Source organism: Aquarana catesbeiana, linkage group LG08 (genome assembly GCF_042186555.1).
Source record: "Aquarana catesbeiana isolate 2022-GZ linkage group LG08, ASM4218655v1, whole genome shotgun sequence".
In the NCBI taxonomy this organism is placed as follows: domain Eukaryota; kingdom Metazoa; phylum Chordata; class Amphibia; order Anura; family Ranidae; genus Aquarana; species Aquarana catesbeiana.
In genome coordinates, this window is record NC_133331.1 from 49,372,433 (window position 1) to 49,400,131 (window position 27,699).

A 27,699-nucleotide genomic window follows, 5' to 3' on the forward strand; every position below is an offset into this window, starting at 1 on the left:
CTGTTCCTAATTAGTAGGAACACACGATCTGTCCCTCCTCTCCTCTCCTGACAGAATGGGTATTTGTGTGTTTACACACACGCATCTCCGTTCTGGCTCTCGTGCCTGCGATCGCCCGTGAACCAGCGGACATTGCGGCCGTTGGTCAGGTGCATCGTGTCCCCCCGCCATGTAGTGGGCACGCACGTGCCTTCTATGGCTCTATGGCGGGAACATGCCGACCTGCCGCAATATAATGACGGCGGCTGTTCGGCAAGTGGTTAAAGTGGATGTAAACCCGATTCATGAAATTTGACCTGGGCACATATATCTGTAGTGTTTTCTTATCTCTCTCCAAAGCACTATGTCCCGTAGCTGTCTCTTGCTCCTTAGCTCTGTTATCAGCCTGATAGCTTCTCAGACGTTCTCCGAGATAGAAGTGTGTGTCGGGGGAGGTTGCTATAAATAGATTAGCAGTCAGCTTGCTGTCTAAGAGCAGACCTCTGCATATTCCTTTCTTCCTCTGCCTCCAATCAGCTGTCAGTGTCTTGGCTGTATGCCAATAATCAACTCCCAGTGCTAACCAGGAAGAGAAAAACTTTAACATGAAGAGCACTTTCTAAAGGATATATACAGCTGAAGACAGCAGATATACATGTAAAACTTATGTAGGGAGATTTGTTTAATCTCTGTGTATCATCTGAGGCTGTTCAGTATACTGGGTATATGTGAGGGTTTACATCCACTCTAACCACTTCAGCCCCGGAAGGTTTTACCCCCCTTAATGACCAGGCCATTTTTTGGGATACGACGCTGCGTTACTTTAACTGACAATTGCGCCGTCACGCAACGCTGTACCTAAATAAGTTTGATGTCCTTTTTTTCCCACAAATAGAGCTTTCTTTTGACGGTATTTGATCACCTCTGCATTTTTTTTTGTTTTTTGTTTTTTTTTTTGCGCTATAAACAAAAAAAGACCGTCAATTTTGAAAAAAAAAAAAAACATTTTTTATCTTCTGCTATAAAACATATCCAATAAAAAAAAAAGTTAAATCCAATTTCTTCATCAATTAAGGCCAATGTTTATTCTGCTACATATTTTTGGTAAAAAAAACCCCAATAAGCGCTTATTGATTGGTTTGCGCAAAACTCATATTGTCTACGAAATGGGGGATATATTTATGGCATTTTCATTATTAATTAATTTTTTTTATTAGTAATGACGGCGATTAGTGATTTTTTTTTTAATAGCAGCGCAACTATTGGCTCCCTCTGCTGTCAATCAAATCCAATAACGCGGTCGCCCAGAAGAGGATGTTCGGGGCCACTCTGTGCAAAACGAGTTGCACAGTGGAGGTAAGTATGATATGTTTGTTATTTTAAAAAAAATAAAATATGATCCTTTACAATCACTTTAAGAGCTTTGAACACCAATGGGATCACATCGCTGTTCTAAGGATTTAGTGGCATTATCGGCCCTGCACAGGCAGACACACTTAGTAGAGCTTTGCGGTCGTCTGACCACTTGGAAAAAGTAGCAGTGACAACATCCATGGCCACCTTCTGTGCAACATCTGCTTATTCTAATGTAGTGCAAGCAGGCACTGCTAACATGAGCATGGCAACTCTGCTCTGAATTCAGGAGCAGTGCAGCATCATTGCCAATAAACGAAATCTGTTACAGTGCAAAACAAGCCTAAACTCCAGAGAGGTGAAGTCCAAGCTGGAAAGCTCATAATGACCACATAGGCTATAACAGGTAGGCTAAACTGGCTTAAAAAAGTGCAGCTCTTCCTATTCTGATTCAAAGGAATATCTGTAGTAATACAAAGAAACACAAGAGGACACCTCTAAGTGCAGTAAGATCAATTTGGTAATAAAAAGCAAACAAACCACTCACAAACCACACAATCGAGCTTTCTCCCACCAGCGTGCTGTGCTGTGGAACAGCCTACCTGCTGAGCTCCAGGAGGCCCCTACCATCTTGGTCTTTCACAGGAAACTGAAGACTTGGCTCTTCACACAAGATTTTCCTGCGTAGCCTCTCTTGTTTCATCTCTCATGCTGCTTCCATCTGACTCTGTCTCCTTCTAGTCCCTGGGTTTTTTTTTCCAGGGACTTTGTCAAGCGCGTCGGGATCCTACAGGGTAAATGACCACGCTATATCAAGATGCCACTCAACTCATCTCACATGTAGCATGTCATAAGCTCTGTTGCCATCATCTAGAAACCCAGGTGGTGCAAAGATGATAGGGAACAGAAACTGACAATAAGGGAGAATATACAAGCTCTGGAGCTGATCTGAAAGCATGAGAACTTGGGCGGTGATGTCACACAACTGGAGCCATGAAGAGGGCGTGGCTACGTTTCAAGACAGTAATGCTACGTGCCTTAAAGTGGATGTAAACCCAATGTCATCCTTTCTAAACTACTGCCATAGGGGTTATCTATAAGGATATACATGCCTCCTGCATGTATCTTTACCTGTCAAATGTCTCCCCTCTGTCTGTTATGAGTGAGGAAAAACTGCATATTCTGTGGGTGGGTCTGTTGTCTGGAGCTCGGTGGGTGGAGTCGTGATGTCAGTAGACTCCCCACCCACCTCTACACTTCCCTTGTCAATATGCGTTTCTCCTGTGTATTTCTTACACTGAACTTCTGCTATGATCTCTAACATCCAGTGAAAAGACAAGAAAGTAACCACATGACTTGCCCAATTATGGTGAGGTGTGGAACATCCAATCCTGGCAGGGCAGCAGAAGAAAGGAGTGGGGGAGGGAATTAAAAAATAATGCGTGTCTTAGGCTAGTGCACGAGATATGTAAATCACCTGTCACTCACAGCAAGGGGGAGGATTTGACAAAGTTTTTCTCTGTTTGTCAAGATTTATCTCACTGAACAGTAAAAGAGGATTGCTCAGAGCTGGAGTAACTCTTTGTGGCAAGACTGGGCTCAAATGATAGGAAATCTTATACTCTACATTATGACATTAAAAAAAAAAAAAATTGGGTTTACATCCACTTTAAGGCTTTCAAAAGAAGTGTTACTGTCTTGAAACACGTAGCCACACACACCCCTTCACACCTCCCAGTGTGTGAAGGGCTACCATTTCAAGGCAGTAATTCTATGTGCCTCAAGGCTTTAGAAAATTGTGTTACTGCCCTAAAACATGTATCTACACCCCTTCACTCCTCCCAGCATGTGACATCATTGGCCAAGTTACCATGCTGTCAGATCAGCTCCAGAGCTTGTATATCCTCCCTTATTGGCGGCTTCTGCCCGTTGTCATCTTTGCCCTTGCCTAGGTTTCTGAATGATGGCAACAGAGCTTATGACATGCGCTTTTTATTCTGCTACATGTGAATGATTTATATGCATTTTATTAATAAATAGATCTGACATACTGCACTTAGAGGAGCCCTCTTGTGTTTCTTGGTGGTATCATTGCCATCCCATCACAGGAAGCTACATTAAGTGGACATCTCTGGCAAGATCTACAGGTATTTGTGGTACTTTGCACAGAAAACTGTAGGTAAAGATAGACTCATAATTTACTTCTGTAGCACATATCATTTTTTTTGGGAGTCGATAGCTCTACTTGCATCACTTACCAGTCTATCATTACACCGTACTGAGATAAAAGACTTGGCTGGAATTGGTGACACCTCTGTAGGCATCAGCGTAGTGACCCATCTTGGGACAGCCGGAACTGGGGCACGACCTGCAGCTGCCCTGTAACACCACAAAGCAAATGAACAAATTAAATGAATCTCTAACCTACAAAAGTGCGTTTGGCTGTACACTTCACTAATTAAATATGGTAGGGTCTATAGGATGCTGCTGAATGATTTTCTGTATGCACACCCTACTGGGACGCTTCAGAGATGGGAGAGGGACGTAGGTAAGGGGACCAATGGGAGGAGGCGTTACAAGCTGTGGTAACAAGTTCTATGATTTTCTCGCAGAGATTATCCCAACTCTATATAATTCTGAGAGCACATTACACTCCAACCAAGCTCCACCATATGGGAGTGACTGCAGAGCCTATGTTATAGATGTCAAAGAGATATGGGAAGACCTTATCCATCTCCTTTAGAGGTGTCCTAAGCTCCACCATTACTGGACAGAAGTTATGGGTACCCTTAACATGGTATTCCAGACCAAGTTAACCCTTGACCCCAAATACGGCTTATTGAGCATTCTTAACAACATAATTTTGGAAGAATCTACACGGGTGGCCTTTACTCATGCTCTTTTTCAAGCCCGTAGAGTATTTCTGCTGCAGTGGAAAAAAACGGCTCCTCTTCCCCCCAGCAATAGGTAACTCACATGGGCAACACACTCCTTTTTGAAAAATACGTATATACCAACGTAAAGGTTGCCTGGGTACATTTGAAAGATTGTGGGCACCATGGCTAGATACTCCAGGTCTTAGCCCCCGAGAATTGGTTTCTTATGCGGGTGATGCAGTGTCTGGCTAGGCCTGCACAGGTATAATGGGTCGCAAAATGTAAAATTGTATTTCTTTGGAAGCTTTGTCAGACGGCAATATGCAGTATGGTATTATAAAGTTAGGATTCCACTGTTTCTATCAATAATGTTACTGCTAAAGTAGTATTATATACTGCTCTGTAACCTGTGGATCTGGAAATTGTTCAAGGATACAATGATGTCAATTTAACATTTTTTTGTTACCGCATTGTAATTAAATGTGTTATACTAAATAAACATCTTTTTGATTTAAAAAAAATATGGTAGAGTCAGGAGTTACATATTTATTATTATACATTTTTATAGCTCTGACAACAGAGCCAGTCCCATTAGTCTCTGCACCTGAGGAGTTTGCACACTAATTCCCCCCCATAGTCACACACTATTAAATTATACATTTACTCAGTGTGGCTGGTGCTCAATATTTTGGGGGGGAGGCAGCAAACCAAAGTCAGCGTAGCGATCTACCCCCCGCAGAAGATGGACAGGAATGTGGCGGCGATCAGAGGGAGATCAGGTAGACACGGATCCAGGCCGCAACTCCTCGCTCCGGGGCCATCGCCACACCTCCCAACTTTTTGAGATGGGATCGAGGGACACATATTAGCAAAAGTATATAGGCATAGGATACACCCCCTGTCACGCCCCCTTAAAGGAGAATTATTAAAAAAATATTAGTTAAACCCACAAATGCTTTTTTTTACAATTACTATTCCTTTATATTGGCTTTTGAAATGTACAAATGCAGCAATTTAGAAATTGGATGAAAGGTTTTAGCTCTGGGCTATACTTTTTGAAAGATAAAAAGTGCATTTTATATAAAACTATATAGATCAGACCAAAATGAGGGACAAATGAGGAGGCAAGAGGGACAGAGGGACATTGCTCCAAATCAGGGACTGTCCCTGGAAATCAGGGGCAGTTGGGTGCTATGGCCATCGCTTCTCCTCCAGGCCAAACAGGAAGTGGGTCCTGATTGAGACCCGAGTCCTAAGACTCCCTGGCCAATTATGGCTTCCTGATTGGCCGTGAGGAGAATCAGGAAGACAATAGCGAATATTAATTCGCTATTGTCACGCAAGTGCTCTGCGCTCCGAGCCCACTCTTTTTTGAAGCCAATTAGAGCCTCAGGCTCTAATCATGTACTTATAAAAAAAACATTAAAATCCATGCGTCCAGCACCCTGCATGTAGATTCGGGGGCCGAATGCATGGATGGGGGGGGGGTTGCCCGTGCGCCCCCTATGGACGGGCTGCCACTGCATTTACTGTATATAGCACTGACATATTTCATAGTGCTGTACAGAGAACACTGATCCAGTCACATCAGTCTCTGTATCAGGGAAGCTTACATTCTAATGTCCCCATCACAGTCACACACTATAATTATACATTTATAGCTCTGACATATACTGCAGCATTGTACAGAGGACACTGATACTGTCACATCAATCTCTGTACCAGAGAAGCTTACACTCTAATATAAAATTATTAAATTATACATTTATATAGCTCTGACATTGCTGTACAGAGGACACGGATCCAGTCACATCAGTCTCTGTACCAGAGAAGCTTACACTCTAATGTCCCACCTCAGTCACAGACTATTATTATACATTTATATAGCTCTGCCATATATTGTAGTGTTGAGAGAACACTGAGCCAGTCATATCAGTCTCTACCAGAGAAGCTTACACGCTAAAATCCCACCACAGTCACACACTGTTATTAATATTATACATTTATATAGCTCTGACATATTCCATAGTGCTGTACAGAGAACCATGAGCCAGCCACATCAGTCTCTGCACCAGAGAAGCTTACTCTCTAATGTCCCACCACAGTCACACCGTATTATTAATTTACACTTATATAGCCTTTGCAGTGCTGTACAGAAAACACTGAGCCAGTTTCACCATTTTCTGTACCAAAGGAGTTTACACTCTAATGTCCCCACTACATTTACTGTATATAGCTCTGACATATACTGTAGTGTTGTACAGAGAACACAGAGACAGTCCCATCAGTCTCTGCACCATAGGAGCTTACAATCTAACGTTTCACTCAGGACTTTGCTGTATGTATGCTGAGCTGTTGGTACGATGTAGAGCAGAATAGGTGTCAGGTACTCGGAGGGAGAGAAAGATAAAATGTGTTTATTGATTTGATTTTGTGAATTCAGGAGTCTACAGTTTTAACCCAACTCATTTTAGACTAGTAACAGGCACTTACCGCCGTATAATCGTTCCAGCTGCTGCAGGGATAGCTGACGAAGGCACTCGGATTGGTGATACTCCGGAGGTAATATACTTTGGCAGCATCATGGTTACACATGAGGGAGGCAAATGTTGCTGGAAAAAGTTCAGACAGAAATAGGTTAACACTGAACTCAGGCAGATTATTAATTATTATCTATTAACACTCATTACATATTTTAGCATTTTGGAATAGCATGGGGAAGGGTTAGACCCTCTGCCAGGTTTGTACCCATTGGGGAGATTCATCCTCTCTAGTCGTTCTGGTGACCATTGTCACTGAGAGTGAAAGTGAGGGGAGATCGTTTTTTTTAACTTTCTTTTTTTTTTTTAAACTTTATATCATAAAATATACCAGAAATATCAAATATAGTGACAAAATATAATAGGATACAACATTCCAAAAAGAGAGAGTGAGGTAGCATAAGTAAAATGAAAGAAATACAATGAGGTTATCAATATCCAAGGAAATTTCCAAAAAGGATAGGCTAGACAGGCTAAATATTCATACAGTATCAAATACATGACAGTGGTATGAAAAAGAAAACAATCATATCTGGAAAATTATCGACCTATGATGGCCTGTTGCAGTATAAGATGAACAAGATCCTTGGTACAAAAAGTGGTAGAGCTCCCCTCATCATAACATGAGAAAAAATAAAGGAGGGAGACAAAAAAGGGAGAAGAAGCAGGAGGAAGATAAGCTTCACCCCACAGGCACCCTCAGACTCAGCACAGGGATGGTGGGAACCCCTCACAATGGGCACAACAGGTGGGCAGATCTGGGAACTCAGCTTAGGGATGATAGGAGCCCCTCATAATGGGTACATCAAGTGTGCAGTTCCGGGAACTCAGTTCTAAAATGGTAGAAAGTGAAACTACTCACAATAGGCACAGTAGGTGTGCAAAGGAAAGAACACAGCACAGGGATCTCACTAATGGAATCTCCGAGAGATACAGACTGTGATTGGTTTCCAGCAGCTACCAAACACTGACATAGTTCTGAGTGGACTGACCCTCAAAGCACAATACCACTACCAGCATTCATCCATTATGTGTACTCTGCACGTTACAGACCTGTTAATATATGCCAATGACTTACTTGGATCATTCAAGATTTCTTCTTTGGTAATTTCAACATTTCTGTAGGACTGACATTCAGGCATTTCCACACCACCATTGGGGAAGAAATCCACATGACCGATGACCTGACTCATCCCCAAACCTGTAAGATACATTTTCATGGCAGTACAATGTAATACATGTAGGATACATTTGGATAAGAAGGTGGGAAGTAAAGGTAGAGTAAACTCATTGGTGGAAGTGAACTTTTACCATAGTCTGCAATTACTGAACAGCACACTACTACTACCTACTATTTCTCTATCACTACTACTACCTACTACTAGTCTACTACTACTACTACTACTACCCACTGCTACTGTACTACTACTACCTTCTACCTTCTACCTACTACTACTTCATAATACCTACTACTACTCCTCTACTATTAGCTACTACCTACAACTATTCTACTACTTCTAGTATTACTACTACTATCTACAACTGCCTGCTACTAATCTATTAGTATTGCTACTAATACTTCCTACTGTGCTGATATCCAGTGATAATGGGTCCAAGATCCTGTCACACTGCATCCCCCATCATACCCGATTTTTCTGGTTCCCATGGCACTCCTCTTCGGAAATTGAGTGGCCACTGATGATTTGCATGCACAGGAATTACACTCTCTATACGGACATTATCCTATTTTTATTTTTAATATTATTACGATTGTTCAGTAATACTGACCCAAGTTGGTCAGGATACTTCCGGCATCGGTGTGGATGACATCGACGAATATAGCATCCGTCAGATCCAACCTGACCTCCGCGGGTGTGTCCTGGAAGTATGGCTCAGCGGGATCCAGACCTGCCCAGATAGGAAGCATACAATATGAGATTTCTGCAGATTTCCTTATTAACATCCCCATCTATTGGCCTGTACAGTCCCTCTGATCCATGAGACCCCACCCCTGAGGACACATTATCTTCCACTAAGGGTTACATCAGACCTTTCCACCAGCCACAGTAGTACACTACAACCCAGTAACAATGGTGCAAAGTGAAAGCATCAAAAGTTTGACTTTTTTTGACTGTAGATATGTCACCAGTAAAAGTTAACAATAAGGAAATGTAGACACCGTTTTCTCATTGGTTGGAAAGCCATGTGACCTTCTCTTGTAGAGTAAGCATTGGGCAACTGGCACGGTGTGTGCATACACCAGCTGCCACCCAACATGCATACCAGACAGTCAGTGAAGCCATGCAATGTGGAATTTTATAACAAGGGACAAGATAATGGCCTGTGGTTAATCAGACAAGGTTAAAGGATATCTAAACCAAAGACAAAAATATGTAATATATTACATCTCACCAGTCCTCAGAAGTGGTGACTGCAATACATTTATTTTTTTCAGGCTTCTTTTTTAACTTTATTTTCAAGCTTCTATTTTAACTTTATTTTCATATGGTAATGCTGTCATTGACACACTTCATGTCACTGGGTGGCTACGCTCACAGTGTCACTGTATCTATGGGTGCAGCCATGCTTGTCACACAGCCTGGACTTCAAACATATAAGTCAAGATTTTCCATTTATCCCTAATCCTCTATAATGGATCACTTCCTTGGCTCCCTTAGCAAATGTCAAGCAAACGCTCTCGTCCTGAACTATAAGGCATCCAGAGAAAAACATCAAAGAGCACACAAAGTTCATTGTTTGTAATACTTTATTTTATCAATCACTTTGGGTTTGTGGCCTCCTCACTGACCCGTTTCACTCACCACTGGGCCTAATCAGAACAATGGTGGGGAAAATGAGAAGGTCCTAGGTGGGGCTTCATGAAACTTGTCCTGGATTAATAATACATTACAAGGCGTGCGCATATGCGGAGTTTTCAAGATGGCCATTTGAGCCTGGAGCTCTGTACCACCCAGCCCAGACGGTGCCCACAGCAACCCACAGAACACCCCGGGACACACTACACCCGGCAATCCGGACCCCTAATCCTCCGGGGACACCCCCCATATGTCCAGGAGCTCGACCTGCAAGGACCTTGGGCCGCAATTTGAGATGGCAGCACCGACTGGGAGTGCCAGGTGCAGAGGGACAGACAGACTGCAGGCAAGTGATCGGCCCTGCTTCCCTCACATACACTCCGGCTGGCGAGAACAGCAACCAACAACTTCTGACACCCTCCCCGGCATCCACTGAATCACTGCTAGGCCGTGGTTTTGGGGAAAGTGCCTTTTCTCCGGCTGGGCCTTCTTTTGCAACACACCAGGGGGTCTCCGTCCCTACCACCCCTGCTCAGGACACTTACATCCAGGCAGGAAACCTATATCTTAAGCTTTCAGAATTGCTGGAGAGGGGCTTAGACTCCAAAAAAGCAAAAATAACAGGGGACATTAAGGCCAACTTCCATAACCTGGGATCCAGGATGGAGGCCATTGAGAACAAACTAGACATGACGGAAACAGCCACTAACCAAAACTCGGACCATATTCAGATCCTGCAAGACAGGCTAGATTCAGCGCTTTCTAGGATCGACGAGCTAGAAAACAGAAGATACAATTTTAGGATCAGAGGTCTCCTGGAGTCCATCACGGATGTCCCCCAGGCTGCCCAGGAGATTATTAAAACCTTAATCCCTAACATCCCACAACACTGTCTGGAATTGGACAGAGTCCACAGAGCCTTGGGTCCCCCTGCCCCAAGGAAGGATGGTTCTCCTAGGGACATCATCGCAAAACCACACTTCTATTCGGTCAAGGAGAAGATAATGAAGCAATCCAGAGCAACAGAACAGGTTACATGTCGAGGTCACCCAATCCTCATCTTTGCTGACTTATCCCCCTCTATGATCCAGTGGACATGGGCCTTGAAACCCCTACTCTCAGTCCTCAATCAAAAGGACATTAAATACCCCGTGGTCTTTTCCATTCGCAGTTAAATTCCTCTTCAAGAGCAAGCAACACTCCTTCTCCAGTCTCCAGGAGGGGGAGAAAATTCTTCTGGCCCTGACGCTCATCTTGCAGAAAGCAGAAATGGACATGTCCAACTCCAGCCTCATCTTGTTGAAACGTCCACCCCTTACTAGCCCTCTGACCTCCCTGTGGAACAAGTCAAAAACCAAGAGATCAAAAGATAATGGCTCGACCTGAGGGAAGGACTGACCTCAGCAACCTACACTTTTTTCCTCACCTTCTCAAGGTCAAGGTCCCCAGGGATATCCAAGCATGCTGATCGGAGCAATCGCTCCATAGGTTCTGTAATTTTTATCAAAAATGTTTTTTGTTTTTTTTTCCTGGTTCCTTGTTTTGCTATGTTCTCCCTTTTTTATTTTTCTTAGGTGGCCAGATAACTCTGTACTACTAAGTTCATGTTCTGTTAAAAGGCCTCTTGGACATGATAGCCACAATAGGCTGACGGGTCTAACCAGGCAGTGAGCTCTTTTTTGGCTTCAAGACAACCTGATTAGTATCTTGGGGTCCCCTCTCCTTCCCTATTGGAGTGGGAGGGGAGGATCCGATACAAGAGTCTCCTGGGGATACGAAGCATTCCCTACCTAAAGAAAGTTTACTCCCTGTGTTAAATTTTTCAGTTTTCTGTTTTGTTAAAGGGCGCCTTGGTTCTGGGTGCGGTACATGTGCCACCACCTATTCCTTAGTCTCCTATTGACTCTGTGGGATAGGTAGTCTGATTAGTGGACCAGACATTTTTTTTTGGTGCGGACCCTGGGGGTTGTTTTTCCCCCAAGGCTCCGGTCTAACCCTCCTGAAGATGCAATCTAAAGCCTCACTTTCATTTTTGCTCTGCTATCCTTTCCTCTGTCCCTTTCTACTGTACATCTTTACGCTCCAGGGAAATTATTATATACTTTGTTCTCAGTCATTCACCAGGTTCAACTCAAAATATCTACATGTGAGGTCATCCAGTTGGCTGGTCCTTCATTTCTAGAAAATGGTACAGTGTCCTTCTTTTTTATTTTTTTTATTTAAAGATGTGTCACAGGTACAATGAAAAAGCAACTTCTCAGAACAAACAATCAATGTCGAGCTTGTGAGATACAACCAGTACTTTGTACTGTATTGCGGAAGATCGAAACAAATATTGAAGGCAATAAAAAATGTAGCACTAACTCTCGGTGGAGCTGCTGGTTTAAGCAGGCTTGTTACCTTCACTCTCCTTCCCTCTGTCTTACCGACACCGGGTCTAGGGTTCCATTGAGTTTACCTCTGGACGATACACGCACCAACACTTGAATACGTTTTCAATGCTTTATTAAACGATTTACTAGGGAAGTAGCAGGAAAGAGGCAGAAGGGAAACTGCAGAAGAAACTCAAATATCTTCTTATAAGGTTCTTGACAAATGTCCTGGTAGAATTTGGATAATATAATAGAATGCGCTCGTGGGACACACTCTTTGCTCGCCTGGATAGGCCTCTCTCACTTGCCTAGCAGCCAGTACGTAGCACGAACAAAAGTCTCTGCCACAGACTTGTTTGGGGTAAACCTGTACGGTCCTCTGCCACAGGATGTACCGATTTTTCTTGTAGTGAATGTCAGTCACAGTGCTTGAATCTTTAAGCCAACCTGGCAACACTATGCTGTATAGTTACTTTAGGATACGTCCTCCAACCGAGTCACCAGGCCCCTCTCCAGACCAGCACGCTGCATGATCCTTCCATGACGGGTCCTCCCCTGGGATCTCCTCGGTTGTCCAGCTTCTTCCCGTCTGGATAGACAGCTCAGGACCATTCCTCGGCTGCTGTGGTAGGCCCCAGACAAGCTTCTGGGCCCACCCCTGCGCCGCAGCAGCGTGGGCCTCCGGAACGGAGGACCACAAGATTGCTCTCTAACGCATGCATGTCGGCCAGGAGGGCCAGCAGGTGGCTGTAAAACGAACCTCCTAATATGGCGTCTGTCCCATAAATACCCTCGTCCAGAATGCAACTCGGAGGACCACCTCCACCGAGTTGTCTCCGGGACAGAAGAGCATCCATACGCTTCGACACGTTGCCTTTCCAACACTGACCAGCAATAACAGCGACACCCACCAGTCAGTCTGAAAACACACACAACGTCAGCCAAGCTGGAACAGAGGTAAACTTAACCTATTTAACAAACAAGTTACTAAATTTACCTAACATATGGTAGATCGCAAATCTATCAGCGCTACAAAAATATAAAACATTCTTATCTTTATGTATGAAACCCCTCAAGCAGGTTATACCGAAGGTGGGCCCGTTCGAGAGGGAATAACCCTAACTTGCCAGGGAAATCCATCACGTCATAGAGGGAAGTCTAAAATGGGGTAGAGAACGCTGTCCTGTACACACCACATTTTCATCTATTTATTTTAAGAGAATTAGAAAAGAAGCAGAAGAAAGAGTGAGGGAGAGGTAGGAAGGGAGAAAAAGAGAAGAAGAAAAAAAAAGGTGGGGGCGGGGGGGTGGAGGGATGGAGGGGTCACTTCCCAGGAGAGGGCATCAACAGCGCCAATCAGGCAATGGGAACTTCTGTCGATGAATCTTAATTAGAAATATTGGAGGAATTCATCTGAGAAGCGGAAGAGGTCCCAGTGAATCCATCTGGACTTGTGTTCCTCTGACTTATCCCATAATGCCGCGGTCTGATCTTCCATTTGCTCTATGTCCTTCACTCTTGCGACAGTGTCCATCTTAAGGTAAGTGACACAGTGTATGACAGCATCCACCTGCTCCATGGCTAATACTACAAGACCCACACTCAGTTTAGCCACACATGATGTTCAAGGCCTGAACTCCCCGGGCAAAAAGAGAAAGATTTTCAATAATTAACGATCTCAAGCTAGATATCGTTATGATACAGGAGAGCTAGATATCGTTATGATACAGGAGACTCATTTCCCTCATCAATGGTACAGCCCCAAATTTCTCCACCATCATTATCCCTTGTTCTCCCTGGCAAAGGCAGAAGGAAAGTCTAAGGGTTTCGCTATATTATTCTTCAAAACTTGTAATTTCACCTGGCAGGCAGATTATAAAGACCCGGAGGGCAAATTCATTTCAGTTAAAGGGTTCATAGAAGGCCACTTCTTCTCTTGTATCTCCTACTATGCTCCCAACAAGGGCCAATTTTAATTTTTTCAATCAATGTGGGCTATGCTCCCATTCTAGGAGGGGACTCTAACGTGCCTTTTGATCAAGGATTGGACAAGGCTCTTTTGACCCGTCCCACCAGGGCTAGCCGTAAAATAGCTATACTGGTCCACTCTCAAGGTCTGCCGGATATTTGGCGAGAGTTGAACCCATTGAAGAGGAACTATACTCATTTCTCTAGCCCCCACCATTCTTATGCAAGGATTGACCACATTCTGATAGCCACACACCAACAGCCCAGTGTCTCCAGCTCAAAAATTATAGACACCACACTCACAAAAAAGAGAGAAAGGCGGATATAGTAAGATTGGAACAAGGATACACGTCCCTAAGGGCACACCACAAAAGGGATCTCTCTGGTTTTCCTAACGCCCAATTAGTTGCAGCTAGGCTGGAGCTGAACCTTGCTCACACAGCACGAACCCAGAAGCAAATTCGCTGAAGTGGCGCTAAATTTTATATCCAGAAGGATAAACTTGGACCAGTGCGAGGGATCATTCTCTGCCCAAGATTCAAACCAATGGGCAGTTCACCACATCTGACCCCACCAAAATCCTGGCAGCCTTCAGAGATTTTTACGACAAGCTATATAGTGCTTCATCGCAGGGCAACAAAGACGCCATATCTCAGTTTCTTGAAACCCTCCCCACCCCTGTACTCACTGATAAACATAATACTATTCTGGAAAAAAACATCACTGAAGAGGAAATTTTGGAGGTCATTAGAAACCTGAAAAGAGGCTCAAACCCTGGCCCAGACGGTCTTTCGGTCCCATATTACAAAGCTTTCGCAAATACTGTAGCCCAATTTATGGCCAAATTCTTCAATGCCAAAATGTCTGGGGACCCCCTAAGCCACGACCCTAATACAGCTTTCATTACTGTGATCCTGAAACCTGATAAGAAACCTGAGGAGGTACAGTAGGAAATTACCGTCCAATATCACTCATAAATAACGATCTGAAAATCCTCACTAAAATCCTAGCTAACCGACTAGCTTCTTTCATAAGTTCCTATATTCATAAGGACCAGCTGGGAATCATCCCAGGGAGACAAGGCCCGGACCAAATCAGAAGAGCCATATATATAATATCCATCCTACAATCCAATCCGGGAGGCACTAAAACAACAGGGTTTACTGCTTTCCCTCGATATACAGAAAGCATTTGATTCAGTGTCCTGGCCATATATTCTAACGCTGTTTGAGCATTAAGGATTTTGTCAACGCTTCCTGGGCATCATGAGGGCCCTTTATTCCTGCCCCAGAGCCCTTACTCTCCCCCCATCCATATTGCTAGAGGTACAAGACAGGGCTGCCCCTTATCACCACTAATTTTCGCCATAGCCGTCGAGACTCTTGCAATAGCAATACAAGAGAATCCCGACATCAAAGGGATTTCATGTGGCCCCCAGACCCACAAATGCGGTCTTTTAGCATATGACCTAATTTTATTCATTACCTCGCCTATTGCCTCTCTCCCCAACCTCTGTTGGACTCCTACTTCTTTTGCGAACATTTCTGGCCTCAAAGTCAACTATAACAAATCTCAAGCCCTAAACGTCTCCCTAGCCCCCGAGACGATTTCACTTCTCTAAATTTGACACGTTGACAGTAATTACCCTCCTATGTACCACAAACTTGCCATGGTCCAACCAAACAAAACCCCTCGTGGATAGGGAGAATAAATGCCGTCAAAATGACACTGCTACCTAAATTACTATACCTTTTCCACTCCCTCCCCATTCAAGTCAGAAGAGACCACCTCAGGTCCTTTCAAAGCAAAATACTTAAATTTATTTGGGGAGGCTCTGGATATAGGATCCAACAACAGACCCTTTACCTGTCCCGTAAACAAGGAGGGCTGGGACTACCTCATTTACACAGAAACTATCAAGCTTCCAGACTAGCCCAGCTATCCACAGTCTACTTTTATTGTGAAAAAAACGATTGGGTCCAGATAGAATGCCCGGCTGTGCCGCAAAACACATTAGACTTTCTCCTCTGGAGCCCACCTAGAACCCACCTATCCTGGCCCCTACACTCTCTCACTCCTTTGCTTTGTGGGACAAGTTAAGGGACGACTCATCTCTCATTTCAGATATAAATCCCCTAGCACACCTCTTTCATAATCCGAACTTTCCTCCAGGTATGAACATAAAGGCCCAATAGGACACTTCTACACATCAATGGGCTCCTCTTCACTAGCCCAAACTTGAACTCCCACAATCGGAACGATTCAGGTTCAGACAAATCTCACATTTCCTCCACAGCCTCTGGAAGGATAAACCCAAACCCCCCAAATTCACAGCCTATGAGCTTTGGTGCGGTCAAGCCATGGAGCAGAGGGGTGACATTTCGGTCATTTACGCGTCACTTTCCCAGCCCTCACAGAAATCTTTTGTATATGTTAGCCTGGGAAGAAGATTTTCAATTTCAATGGAACCTGGGAACCTGGCACTCTGTTTTTTCCACTTCATTTAAGGGCATTCTCAACATATTCCTAATGGAGGCGAGCCTAAAAGTCATGACTCGGTAGTATATGACCCCCGCCAGATTAGCAATAATTTATCCCTCAGCGGATCCCCTTTACTTTTGGGGCTGCCAACTGATGGGCACATTAGCCCACATATGGTGGGGATGCCCTAGAATCAGATGTTTCTGGAGAAAATTTTTTAACCTTATTCGAAGGGTCACGGGATGCGAGATAACCAGGTCTCCAGAGGTCGCTCTACTGAACTCACATATCCCAAAGATCTCCAAATATAACCGAAAGTGTATACACGTCATACTCTTAGGAGCCAAACTAACCATAGCTAAGGCCTGGAAACAACCGTCAGTCTCAATAAACGCAGTCAAACGGAAAGTAGCTATTATCCTGTCAGACACGGCTCATAAGTTTGAAACTATCTGGGAACCTTGGGCTCAAGTTGTGGAAATCTCCATCATCCCGGGTGCTGAACCCCCCAGGGTTTAGCCCAAAGTTCCGGTGAATGACTCTCCTTCCTTCCCCTCCCTTCCCCACATTTTACTCTATTTCTCCTCTCTTTATAGCCTTCTAAACTCTTTCCCACTCATGGATCCTCAAAAGAATTTACTGGAAACATACTAGGGCTCTCACTTTGCAAATGCCTGTTTTTGGAGGGGACCCTCGCTGGGGGGGGGGGGGGATGGGTAGGGGTGTCCCATCCCCCGCCACAGTTTGATCCCATTGGGGGTGCTGGTGGAGTAGATGCCCTATTCCTCTCTCCCCACTCCCAAAGGGGGTTTATGCCTCCGAGCTTAAGAGCCACTAACCCGAGGCAATTGTTGCCACCTGGGGCGGATTTACTATAAGTCTTTGATAGTTCTTCAGAGATATGTAATTAGCAATTTTCAGTCTTTGGTTATAACCTATACAACCATCTCTTGTTTTTGATATGTTTGCTCATGATTTGTATTCCATATTCCATATTTGTATTCCACCCCTACTTTGCCTTAGCTTTTCTATTCTCTTTTGTAAAAGTGCTACTTGTGAAAATAAAAATCTTTGAAAGTAATAATACATTACAAGCATTGGACTTCACAGTGTGCTGCCAGACATTTTTACTCTGGACTTCAAACATGTCTACCTTTTTTTTCATCAATATTACATGAGGACTGTTGAGATTCGTAGTTTACACAGGGAACAGAAGGTTTTTATGTTATCTTTAAGGCTATCAGTAAGTGTCAATTTTCTTATCCTGAAAAAAAAATAATGCAGCCACCACCCATGACTGGTCAGCTGCAATATATACATTTTTTCCTTTTAGGCTTAGATATGCTTTATTGTGGCCTTGGATTATGGTACCATGCATTTCATCCCACAACTACCATAGGTGCCCACCTACATTTCTTTTGCTTGTTGGATCAGTAGGTTTTTGTGGTGACACTCACCATTATATTATTGATTCTGTTGGGTTCCATTTGTGGAGTCCTAGGACCATATTTGGATTAAAGTGATAGGTGCCCAGACACCCTGGCTACAACTAAGAATGATAAACATGCTGTAACTTTTGGTTAAAAAAATGCTGCAAGGTGTGCATTAAAGTCAGAATACCATGACAGAACAATAAAATGTAAAGGGTTTACACTGTGTTATCTTGTCTGTGTAGCCCCCCGTCAGTTGTCACCTGTGATTCGGCCAATGCCTTTCATTCTCTTTCCGGCCTCTCCAGCAGCGTGCGACCCCAGACTGTGTCCGATCACATGGACATTTGAAGGCGAATATCCAAAGTATTCCTAATAAGAAGTTAGAAATATGAAAAGGTATAAAAGCGTTCTAAAGAAACAGCTTATTTCAATTCAAGAACATTTGCTGCTAATAGTAATAAAATTAAGGATTAGCAAACCTCCCCAGATTTGATTGGCAACCAGTTTTACAAAGCATCCTCCAAATTTGTAAAATCTAAACTTTACCCAGAACCTCACTACTTATATTGGCATGGAGTGGGGTCACCGGGTGACGTCATCCAGAGGCCCCGCCCCCTTATGACATCACTGCCCGGGGAATGATGGGGAAGTGACATTATAAGGGGTGGGTCCTCCGAATGACGTCACCCAGTAACCCCGCCCCATGCCAATATCAGTAGTGGCTCACAGCGCACCCAGTATTAGTTTGGGAGAGAGCGCCGAGTCATCATCGGAGGAAGAACAGGGGAAGAACAGAGGGAGAAGACAGCACAGAGAGGAGACCCGGCAGAGGCAGAAGACAGCAGACAGAGGGAGAAGCACCATAGAGGGCTAGAAGAAATCAGCAGAGAGCAGAGAAGAACCGGAGAGGGGAGAAGAACCGGCAGAGGCAGAAGGCATCAGCAGAGGAGGGAGAAGAAATCGGAAGAGACAGCGGAGCTGCCTTAAAAAATTATTTTAAAAACCTGTATACTGCCTTTTATCTTTGATACTTTTTTAGGTGAACGGGTAGGGGTACAATGTACCCCATACTTATTCACATAAGGTGGGGGGCCGGGATCTGGGGGCCCCTTGTTAAAGGGGGCTTCCAGATTCCGATAAGCCCCCACCCGCAGCCCCCTACAACCAACAGCCAGGGTTGTCAGGAAGAGGCCCTTGTCCCCATCAACATGGGGGCAAGGTGCTTTGGGGTGGGGGGTGCAGGGCCCCCCAGCTTCAAGGTACATCCCCCCATGTTGAGAGCATGTGGCCTAGTATGGTCTAGGAAGGGGGGGCGCTTGCTCGTCCCCTCCCTTTTCCTGACCTGCTGGGCTGTGTGGGCCTAAGGGTTTGAACTGTTGTTAAATCATAAACACTTATTAGGAAGCAATGAAACATCTTTAAAATCACAGAACAAGTCCAGTTGAATGTGGCCAACTAGTACTAAGCATATACTAACTTGGAAATATAAGAACCTTCACAAACTTACCAATAAATAGTTAAGAAAATAGGCAATTTCTGCCCCCACAAGGCGGATATTGTTAGCGGCCTGGGAATAAGTAGTGCGGGATCCTCCGCCCCAGTCTACGGCAATGCAGTTCACATCTTCAACCTGAAACAGGGTCTGAGCAGCAGAAACAGAGTCTGGTTACACTTTCTTGCTCTGATGTACACAATAAGGCTAAACGTATGTGAACGCCTGACCTTCCCACCTATACTTAAACCCAAAACGTATGTGAAGAATACTGTTAGTAATACATCATACAAAGACATTTTAGACAATTCTGCTCTTCCAACCTTGTGGTAACTGTGCGCCTGTGTAAAAAGTCACTCTGTACAAGACATGGTTTGACTAGTTTAGTGTAGAGGAACTCGAGTGGCTTGCACAAAGCCCTGACCTCCACCCTGCTGAATGACTGAATTAGAAATCTGATTGTGAGCTGATCTGACCTTGCAAATGTTCTTTTGGTTGAATGTACATAAATTCCCACGGATACACTCCGAGATCTTGTAAAAAAAAGCCCTCTCAGAAGATTGGATGCTGTTATCACCACAAAGGTGGGGGAGGGAGGTTCCAAATTAACTGCCAAGGACACATGCCCACCAGTATCAACCTCTTTCAGGCCCTAGCTGCATTGAAACAGACAATTCAGAGGTGCTTTGTGGTTGGCTAGAATTGGCGTCAAGACCACAAGTCCCTACCCCAGCTCCTGTCCTGCTAGAACACTGTTCCTGCTGCTAAGGCCGAACCCTCTGCTATAGGGTGCCCCACTCAGTACCACAAGACATTCCTAGCCATTGACCTTTATAGCCCGAGAAAAGAATGTCCACACAAATTAGTAAATTTGCTGCACTTTACTGATGAAATTCAGGGGATGGCATAACAGTTACATCACATCAACATACATTCCACAGTCACTTGACAATACATAGGGGATTACATTTAGTGGATGGTTTGCAGTAGTCATATGTGAAAGCATATGCAGCACTTTAAGCAGCCATCTCCCTCTGTTTCTCATTCCATCAAGGGACATTAGTGCTCACAGGACTGGGGTTTCTGTAACCACCTCCTCCACAGGTACACTTCTCTTGGGACCATCCAGGGAAATAGCCTTACTCAGGGAACTCTTGGCCTGGCCTAAAAGTCCTTTTGCAATCCGCCCTAGCCCCTACCTCCATAAGGGTCAGAAAGTCTACAGCCAGTTTTCCTGGGTGCATGTCTACTCCTCCCCGGCCTCCTGACTTGTACTGGGCCTCCATGTGCTGGTTACATCTGTGCTTGTGTGGGGTGCTTGGCTACCATGCTCCAAGTGCTTGTCCTTTTGTTCCCCTTGTGGGTTCTTGAATATTGTACTTCAGGGATAGATACCATCTCTATTGGGCCTAGGAACCTAGCTTCATACAATGCTAGGGTTGCTGTTCATGCTTGGGTAAATGGCAAATGCATCCTGTCTATCACAGAATAAGTTCTAAAAAGCTAAAAGCCAACAACTGCAATATTGTCACTGCTATAGAAACTGCTGTAGGGACTGCTGCAATCAGATTCAATCCTCCAGTCACCATTTTGGAACTTGCCATAATGAAGCCATTGGTCCTTTTTTAAATGCCTCTAACCCTAAGCCTGGCTTTCAGAAGTTAACAAAGCCTCTTAAAGGGCTCCTGTGTTCCTAGAAAAGCTATTGATTTTACAGCTTGTCAGCTGTATTTGGCATAAGGACACATTGGATACCTTCGGCTTCCATTGTGCTCTTGCTGGGTGTCTGTGTTGCTGTGCCTTTAGGAGGAGTGGGTTCCCTCCTGGCAAACATGCCCTTAATTTATTCACTGCTATATGTGCTACAACTTGGAGACTGTCAAAACTATAGAGTTAGGACCACCGTATACAGAGGAACTTTGGCGGGGTACTGCGACTTTTACATATTTTTGCAAATGTGTGAAACTAAACCCTCTGTTTTTAACATGGATTGTTAAAGAAGAGGTACAGCCCCCCCCCCCCCCCCCCCCCCCATGAAAAATTAAAAGTCAGCAGCTACAAATACTGCAGCTGCTGACTTTTATTATGACATTTACCTGCCCAGGAATCCAGCGATGTCGGCACCCCAGCCAATCTTCTGATCGGCTGTCGGGTGCAGCCACTGCCATTCCTGGTAAGGGAACCTGGCAATGAAGCCTTTCGGCTTTACAGCCAGCACCCTACTGCGCATGCGCGAAGCGCGTTTCTAATTGGCCCAGCGGTGGAGGAAGGAGGAGGGGGGGACGAACTTCCGAGAGACATCGCCGCGGCGCCGTCTCCGGAAGTGGGGAACGGTACCTGTCAAAGTGTTCTGGGAATTCAGGCCATTTAGTGGCTAAGCTGTCAATAAGGCTCCTTTGGATCACCACAGATCCCACAAAGGCCGTGACAGTCTTTCAGATTACGGAAAAGCCTCCCTGAATTCTCTCTTCATTGAATTCAATACTGTTCGGACTCAAGTTCAGGTTGCTTGGTAATTTTCAGCATACTGTTGATGAATCAAACACAAACATGTTCAAGCAACAGAGCCTTCTATAGCTTATCTTCTGAGGATGAGAAACTTATCATATCAAGGTTTATATTAGTTTAAAGTTTGTCTATTTATGGCTCATATTTGGTGAAGATCCCTCAGAGGCTGTAGTACCATGAACTAAAGTACAGACAGATATAAGGGGCTGACAACCAGGAAACTATGCATGCTACATGCTGATGAGAGCTATCCAAACATTTCCTGTAGACACGTGTGTGTATTGGGCTTCTGTGACCTCCAGTTGAAGTTTTTTCTACATTTTATATCATCTCTTCTTTTTTCAGTATTGGACAGAGTGGTGAAGTGTTGATGTTTCTGTTAAATTGGAGAGGTATTACTCCACTTCCTGCCCATGTGACACCCATACAAGAAACAAGGAAGATGGTTGTCATTGAGACAAGAAAAAAAAGAAGAACCCTTCCCCCCTCTGTACTCATACAATGTTATCTTATGTGTACATGTACACAGGCTCGTTTACTGTCGTTTTTTAGGCAGTTGCGTTTATAGGCCTTTTTTTTAAGGCAAAAAAATTAGTTCAGACACCAAAGTTTCCAACGTTTCAGACGCCAAAACGCATCTAAACGCGGCTAAACGTGGTAACCCATGTTAAGCCGCATTTCATTTGTGGATGTTTTTCGTTTTTGACCATTTAAAAAAAAAATTGTTTTTTTTTTTACAAAACGCTTCTAAACGAAACGCGTCAAAACGTGGCAAAACACGGCTAAACTGACGTTTTAAACGTGGGTTACTATCTGTCAAATCGTTCAGGAGAGGTTGTAAAAACGCCCCATGTACATGAATGAGTGTGTAAACAATTATAAACCAACTTTTCTGATACATCATTAAAACACAGATCTCAGTGAAAAGGTCTAAATATCCTTCAATTAATTACTTAGCTCGACATATTTCACAGAGAGCTGCTTCTTCAGGAGCTTCTTTGGGTGCTGAGTCAACTTATAGATTTAAAAAATATTTAACATTAGTGTACAAGATATATTGAATCTGTATATATATATCACGTCATCTCGTTGCACTTACTGAAACCTCTTTGTGCTTATAAAGTCCATGATCTCTGGTAACCTTATTATTGCTTAAAAAAGTGCATTTTTTTTTTTTCGTCTGTGTTACCACCAGAGCAATTGCCTATCACTTCCTGTCATGACAAAATATCCCCAGTGGGAACACAGAAAGCAATAAAACCACGATAAATGCTCTAACCCTTTTCTAGTCTATCATAAATTAAATTAGAATTAATAGAATTGGACTTGGCTTATTTTCCTTTGACCTCCACTCCCCTCAATTTCCGTCCTGGGGTCGCAAGGGTAGAATGATAGGGGGAATCCCACCAATGAAGTCACAGACAGCAAAAAACAAAAACAAAAAAAAATTAAAAACGTAAAATTAGGTTGGACATTAACAGTAGAGATGCTAATGACTTTGAAGGAGGTCCACTTACTCTGCAGGTTTCAGATAGCCAAGAAGCCTCTCCACTACTGGTGAAGCCATGGATGGCAAAGCGGGTCTTCCTGGAGGTGCTGAAGTTGGAGGAGGAGATGGTGGAAGGATTGACAGCACTGATCACCTGGATGGAGGAGACAGAAAAATAAATATATATAATATAATATAATATAATATAATATAATATAATATAATATAATATAATGTATATTATATTGTGGAATATTGAACATGGTATATTGTGGAAATATCTCCCAAAAGGGAAAAGGTGAAAAGTCCCGTTATCTCCACTAGGGAGATTCACCCTCTCTATTAGCAATACTGACCATTTTCGGTGAAATAGAATGTGAGGAAATTTAGAATAACTAAATATCACTTTAGGAAGGACTGATCCTTTACGTATTAATATGTTTACAGAAAAAATTGGCAGAATTGGATTTCTCACTTGGTAGCTGTTCTGGTTGCTCCTGGTGTAGAGGAAGAATCGAACGTTGATCTTCTCTGGGGACCAGGGTAACTTGGCAGAGGGTCTCTGAAGAGAACCTGAATAGGGCCAGGCATCCGAGAAACATCCAAGCCTGTCATAGCACACTTCACCACCTGAAGGGAGGCACGAAGAGACATCAGTGAGGAGAGACTCCCAATACGCTCTGTTTAATAACATTAAAGTCAGGGTCAGACCACCCAAAAGGCCACCTAAAACTGCGTCAGAAGCCCTGTGGGTGCTTAAGGACCTCTAAAATGCACGATCACCTTCAACCAGCCATTCTGTGCAACTCTAGGCACAGTAGTTTTTTGTCTATAGGTGGCACAAACTGCACATTTTCTCAGTTCGGCCCAAACCCGCAGAAAACTTTCACATGATAGCAGGTCACAGGCTCAATCAGCGGCCATTGAATTCTGTCCCGCAGCCATATGTAACACAGTGGAGGTGACATCATTGACCTAATATGGCCATATATTTCTACTGAACCGGCTGAATTTTGATCTATGACCAGCTTAAGTGTTATCCCAATTTGGCTGCAAAAGTGCAAATACACTTTAAAGTCTACTGAGCCCTGATGAAGGCGGAGCGTTGTTAGCCTCTGAAACATGTTGGCTGTTTTATGTGATCTTTTTATGTGATGATCATGATGAACCTATTTGTTCACTGCAGATGATTATCAGTATTCTGCTATCTGCAGGTACAATCTCAGGGTAATTTCAGGAGCTTTTATCTCCGTTACATCTTATCAACCTCACCCGCTTTATCTACAGACAACCTTACCCTCCCATGTCCCATCATTAACAACAGCTGAAGATTTAACTCTTGCGCAGCTTGCAGTTTACTTTTTGTTTAAGGCTGGCCATGCACGTTTTGAATCTCAGCTGGTTCAGCATGCACCAGCCAAGATTCAAACTGTTAATGGGCAGGCTGAATATACCAAGTTGATCGATTGATTAACTTGAGTACAACCAGCCTGCTAGATTCTCTTGTGATTATTGCTAGTGGCTGCTATAGATGCTAGCGATAATCACTGTCTTCTCCCAGCAGGAACAGCTTCAACCCCACCCGTCTAATTCTGGCTCCCACAGACTGGCTACAGTAAAAAGAACTCATTATGTGTATAAAAGACACCTGTCCACAGAATCTCTTTCTCCATCCAAACCTCATCATCATGGGCAAGACCAAAGAGCTGTCAAAGGATATCAGAAACAAGATTGTAGACCTGCACAAGGCTGGAATGGGCTACAAGACCTTCAGCAAGAAGCTTGGTGAGAAGGAGACAACTGTTGAAGCGATTATTCACAAATACAAAATAAAAAATAAACATAAAACACTGTATATACTATATTGGTTTAGATAAGCTTTAATTATTAGTGTTCATTGAACTACTAAACTATGTGAACAGATTTTTTTTATCGGTAAAGTGGATGAGAATTAGGCTGGCTATGGAGGAGTCATTTATTTTTCCTTCAGCCAGCATGTTGAATGAAAGAAACTGACTTGATTCCCCCAGCCACACATTTGAGATGGATGGGGGAATCACTCCCGCTGAGATATTGTGTTCTGACAGCGGGGAGATTTCCCCACGGTTAAAATACACTTCTTAGCACCGCCAGCTATAGCCAGTAGTGCTGATTGAGAGAATATTTTCCAACAGGCTTATTGTATGATATACTTGTATACAGCCAACCTGCCCACACATGGCTCAAAATTCAGCTGGTCCCTGCTGAACAGACCAACTTTTAATCAATGTATGGCTGGCTTTAGAAAGGCAATCATGCACAGAGGAGCTGATAGCTAAAAAGGGAGAATACAATATTTCATATTTAAAAAATAAAAATAACAGTTTTTAAATGTTGTTTTTTAGTCTTTACCATAATAAAGAAAAAGCCAACACAAAAAGACATGGATCCCTACTTTGAAAAAGAGACAGCTATTTTCAGATTTGCCCAGTGAGTTTTAAGAATGACATGACTGACACTAATTAAGATCCTTATCTCTGTATAATTCTCCCTAAATTAAGCATCTTTCTTCTAATAAATAATATCAGTACTGTTTATGGATTGCTGAATAAAAGAATGTATAACATAAAATAATGATGATAAATGGTCAATGACTAGATAGGTGATTAGGCTGACTATACACTGCAAGCCAAGGGCTGTATGAGAGATATCTATTGATCCCCCATTTATGCAAGACAGCATGGATGAAGGAATCTCCTTTGCCAGCTATTATATTCTGACAACTGTCAAAATATCCGGAAATTGGATGCAGACATAAGGATGTCAGTGGACGGGTGTCAACAGGGCCACCCATACCTTGAATTTTGGTTGATTATATAGGAAATGTTTGAAGTTCACCCTGTCTGCTGATGCCATTACAGTATAGCTAAGAATGAGCAGGTTCTTGTATCATTCTAGAAGCTGTGCTGAATGTTCCTCATATTGGGCAGAAGAGTATCAGCAGGACCACCATTGCCTTGAATTTTGGTTGGTTCCTCAGGAACGTGTTGAAAGTCACACTGTTTGCTGTTGCCATTACAGTATAGCTAAGAATGAGCAGGTTCTTGTACCATCCTAGTAACCATTCTGAATGGTCCTTTAGACCCTCATAAACCATTGGCTTCAATGGAATGTATCTTTCAATAATCCTAATTTTTGGACTTTATAGAACGTGTCTAGCACTTTCCTTACCGTACAAGCAATGAAAAGCAGATAGGCATTTTAGCTTTTCCATTTCTCCCTTGCTGCCCATCTTGCAGCCCAAGGACCACAAGCAGCCCTTTAACACTTGTTATAGGACCTTCAGGTCCCATAGTCTGTAGTGAGAGTGGGAGCATTGGGGCGTAGCCAGCAGCCGAAGGAGATGGCCGCATAAGGAGAGAGCCCTGTGTTCTCCAGCTCTAACGGCCCACACAAAGCGACCAGGAACGCTGGCAAATACAAGCCACAGGTGCCTGAGAACCCCGCTGACCTCACCGAAGGGATGGGGAAGAGAAAACATCCCTATGCAATACACCGACCCACAGCCCACAAAAGGCAGCTCCCAAGTGCTCCTCCACCCACACTTATGCAGGGGATAGGAAGGAGGACTACATATCCCAGAATAGCACCACTGAGTTCTATGATCAAATCCATGAGTTCCCTACTATTGGGCAACCCTTTAGCGATACCACAAAGAAAGAGATGCTGGTGTCCCTGCAGGGATCAATGCACAGGGATCTTATAGAACGTATTTCACAAATGAAATCGGATATAGCAGAGGTGGGAGAGCGAGTCAGCCACGTAGAGGATAAAATGGCAGAATTCACGACTGCTTATAATGAACTAGTGCACACAACGATAAAGATGATGAACTAGAGGCACTAAAAAACAAAATGGCGGACTTAGAGGACAGATCTCGCAGAAATAATATAACATTTCGTGGGGTGGCGGAATCTGTACCTCCTTCTGACCTCTGACGTTATGTTCAAAAACTAATACAGGATCTACTTCATACACCTACTGGTGAAATTATAGTGGATAGGGGTCATAGGCTACCTAAGCCACAGCATCTACCAGATAAAATCTCACGCGACGTTATAGCTCGCATACATTTCTTCCACGTTAAGGACGACTTGATGCAGTTTGCAAGACAAAACTCCTCGCTGCCCAATTCTTACTCAAGAATCGCCATTTATGCCGACCTCTCCCAGCACACCATGTTGGCTCTGAAAAAGTTAGTGCCGCTTACAAAGTTAATATACAACAACCAGCTTGCATACTCATGGGGCTTCCCCACCAAGCTCCTTGTTACCAAAGAAGGCCGCACATATGCCATCAGATCTCTAGAGGAAGGTCTCCAACTTACAAAAAATGTGGTCTTCTCCCAATTGA

At 43.7% G+C, this 27,699-nt stretch overlaps 1 protein-coding gene across 1 annotated transcript in view; it reads right to left on the bottom strand.

The window, feature by feature from the left end:
- Window positions 1-3,600: 3,600 nt before the first annotated feature.
- LOC141105250 (pancreatic triacylglycerol lipase-like) overlaps window positions 3,601-27,699 on the bottom strand; it is a 35,383-nt gene continuing 11,284 nt past the window's right edge. The window contains exons 3-10 of the mRNA XM_073595138.1: window positions 23,783-23,937; window positions 23,336-23,461; window positions 19,326-19,460; window positions 18,079-18,187; window positions 8,537-8,656; window positions 7,827-7,949; window positions 6,702-6,820; window positions 3,601-3,711 (exon numbers count right to left, since the gene is read on the bottom strand). Coding sequence (XP_073451239.1) covers window positions 3,601-3,711; window positions 6,702-6,820; window positions 7,827-7,949; window positions 8,537-8,656; window positions 18,079-18,187; window positions 19,326-19,460; window positions 23,336-23,461; window positions 23,783-23,937 — 998 coding nt within the window. The remainder of the gene's footprint in view (window positions 3,712-6,701; window positions 6,821-7,826; window positions 7,950-8,536; window positions 8,657-18,078; window positions 18,188-19,325; window positions 19,461-23,335; window positions 23,462-23,782; window positions 23,938-27,699) is intronic.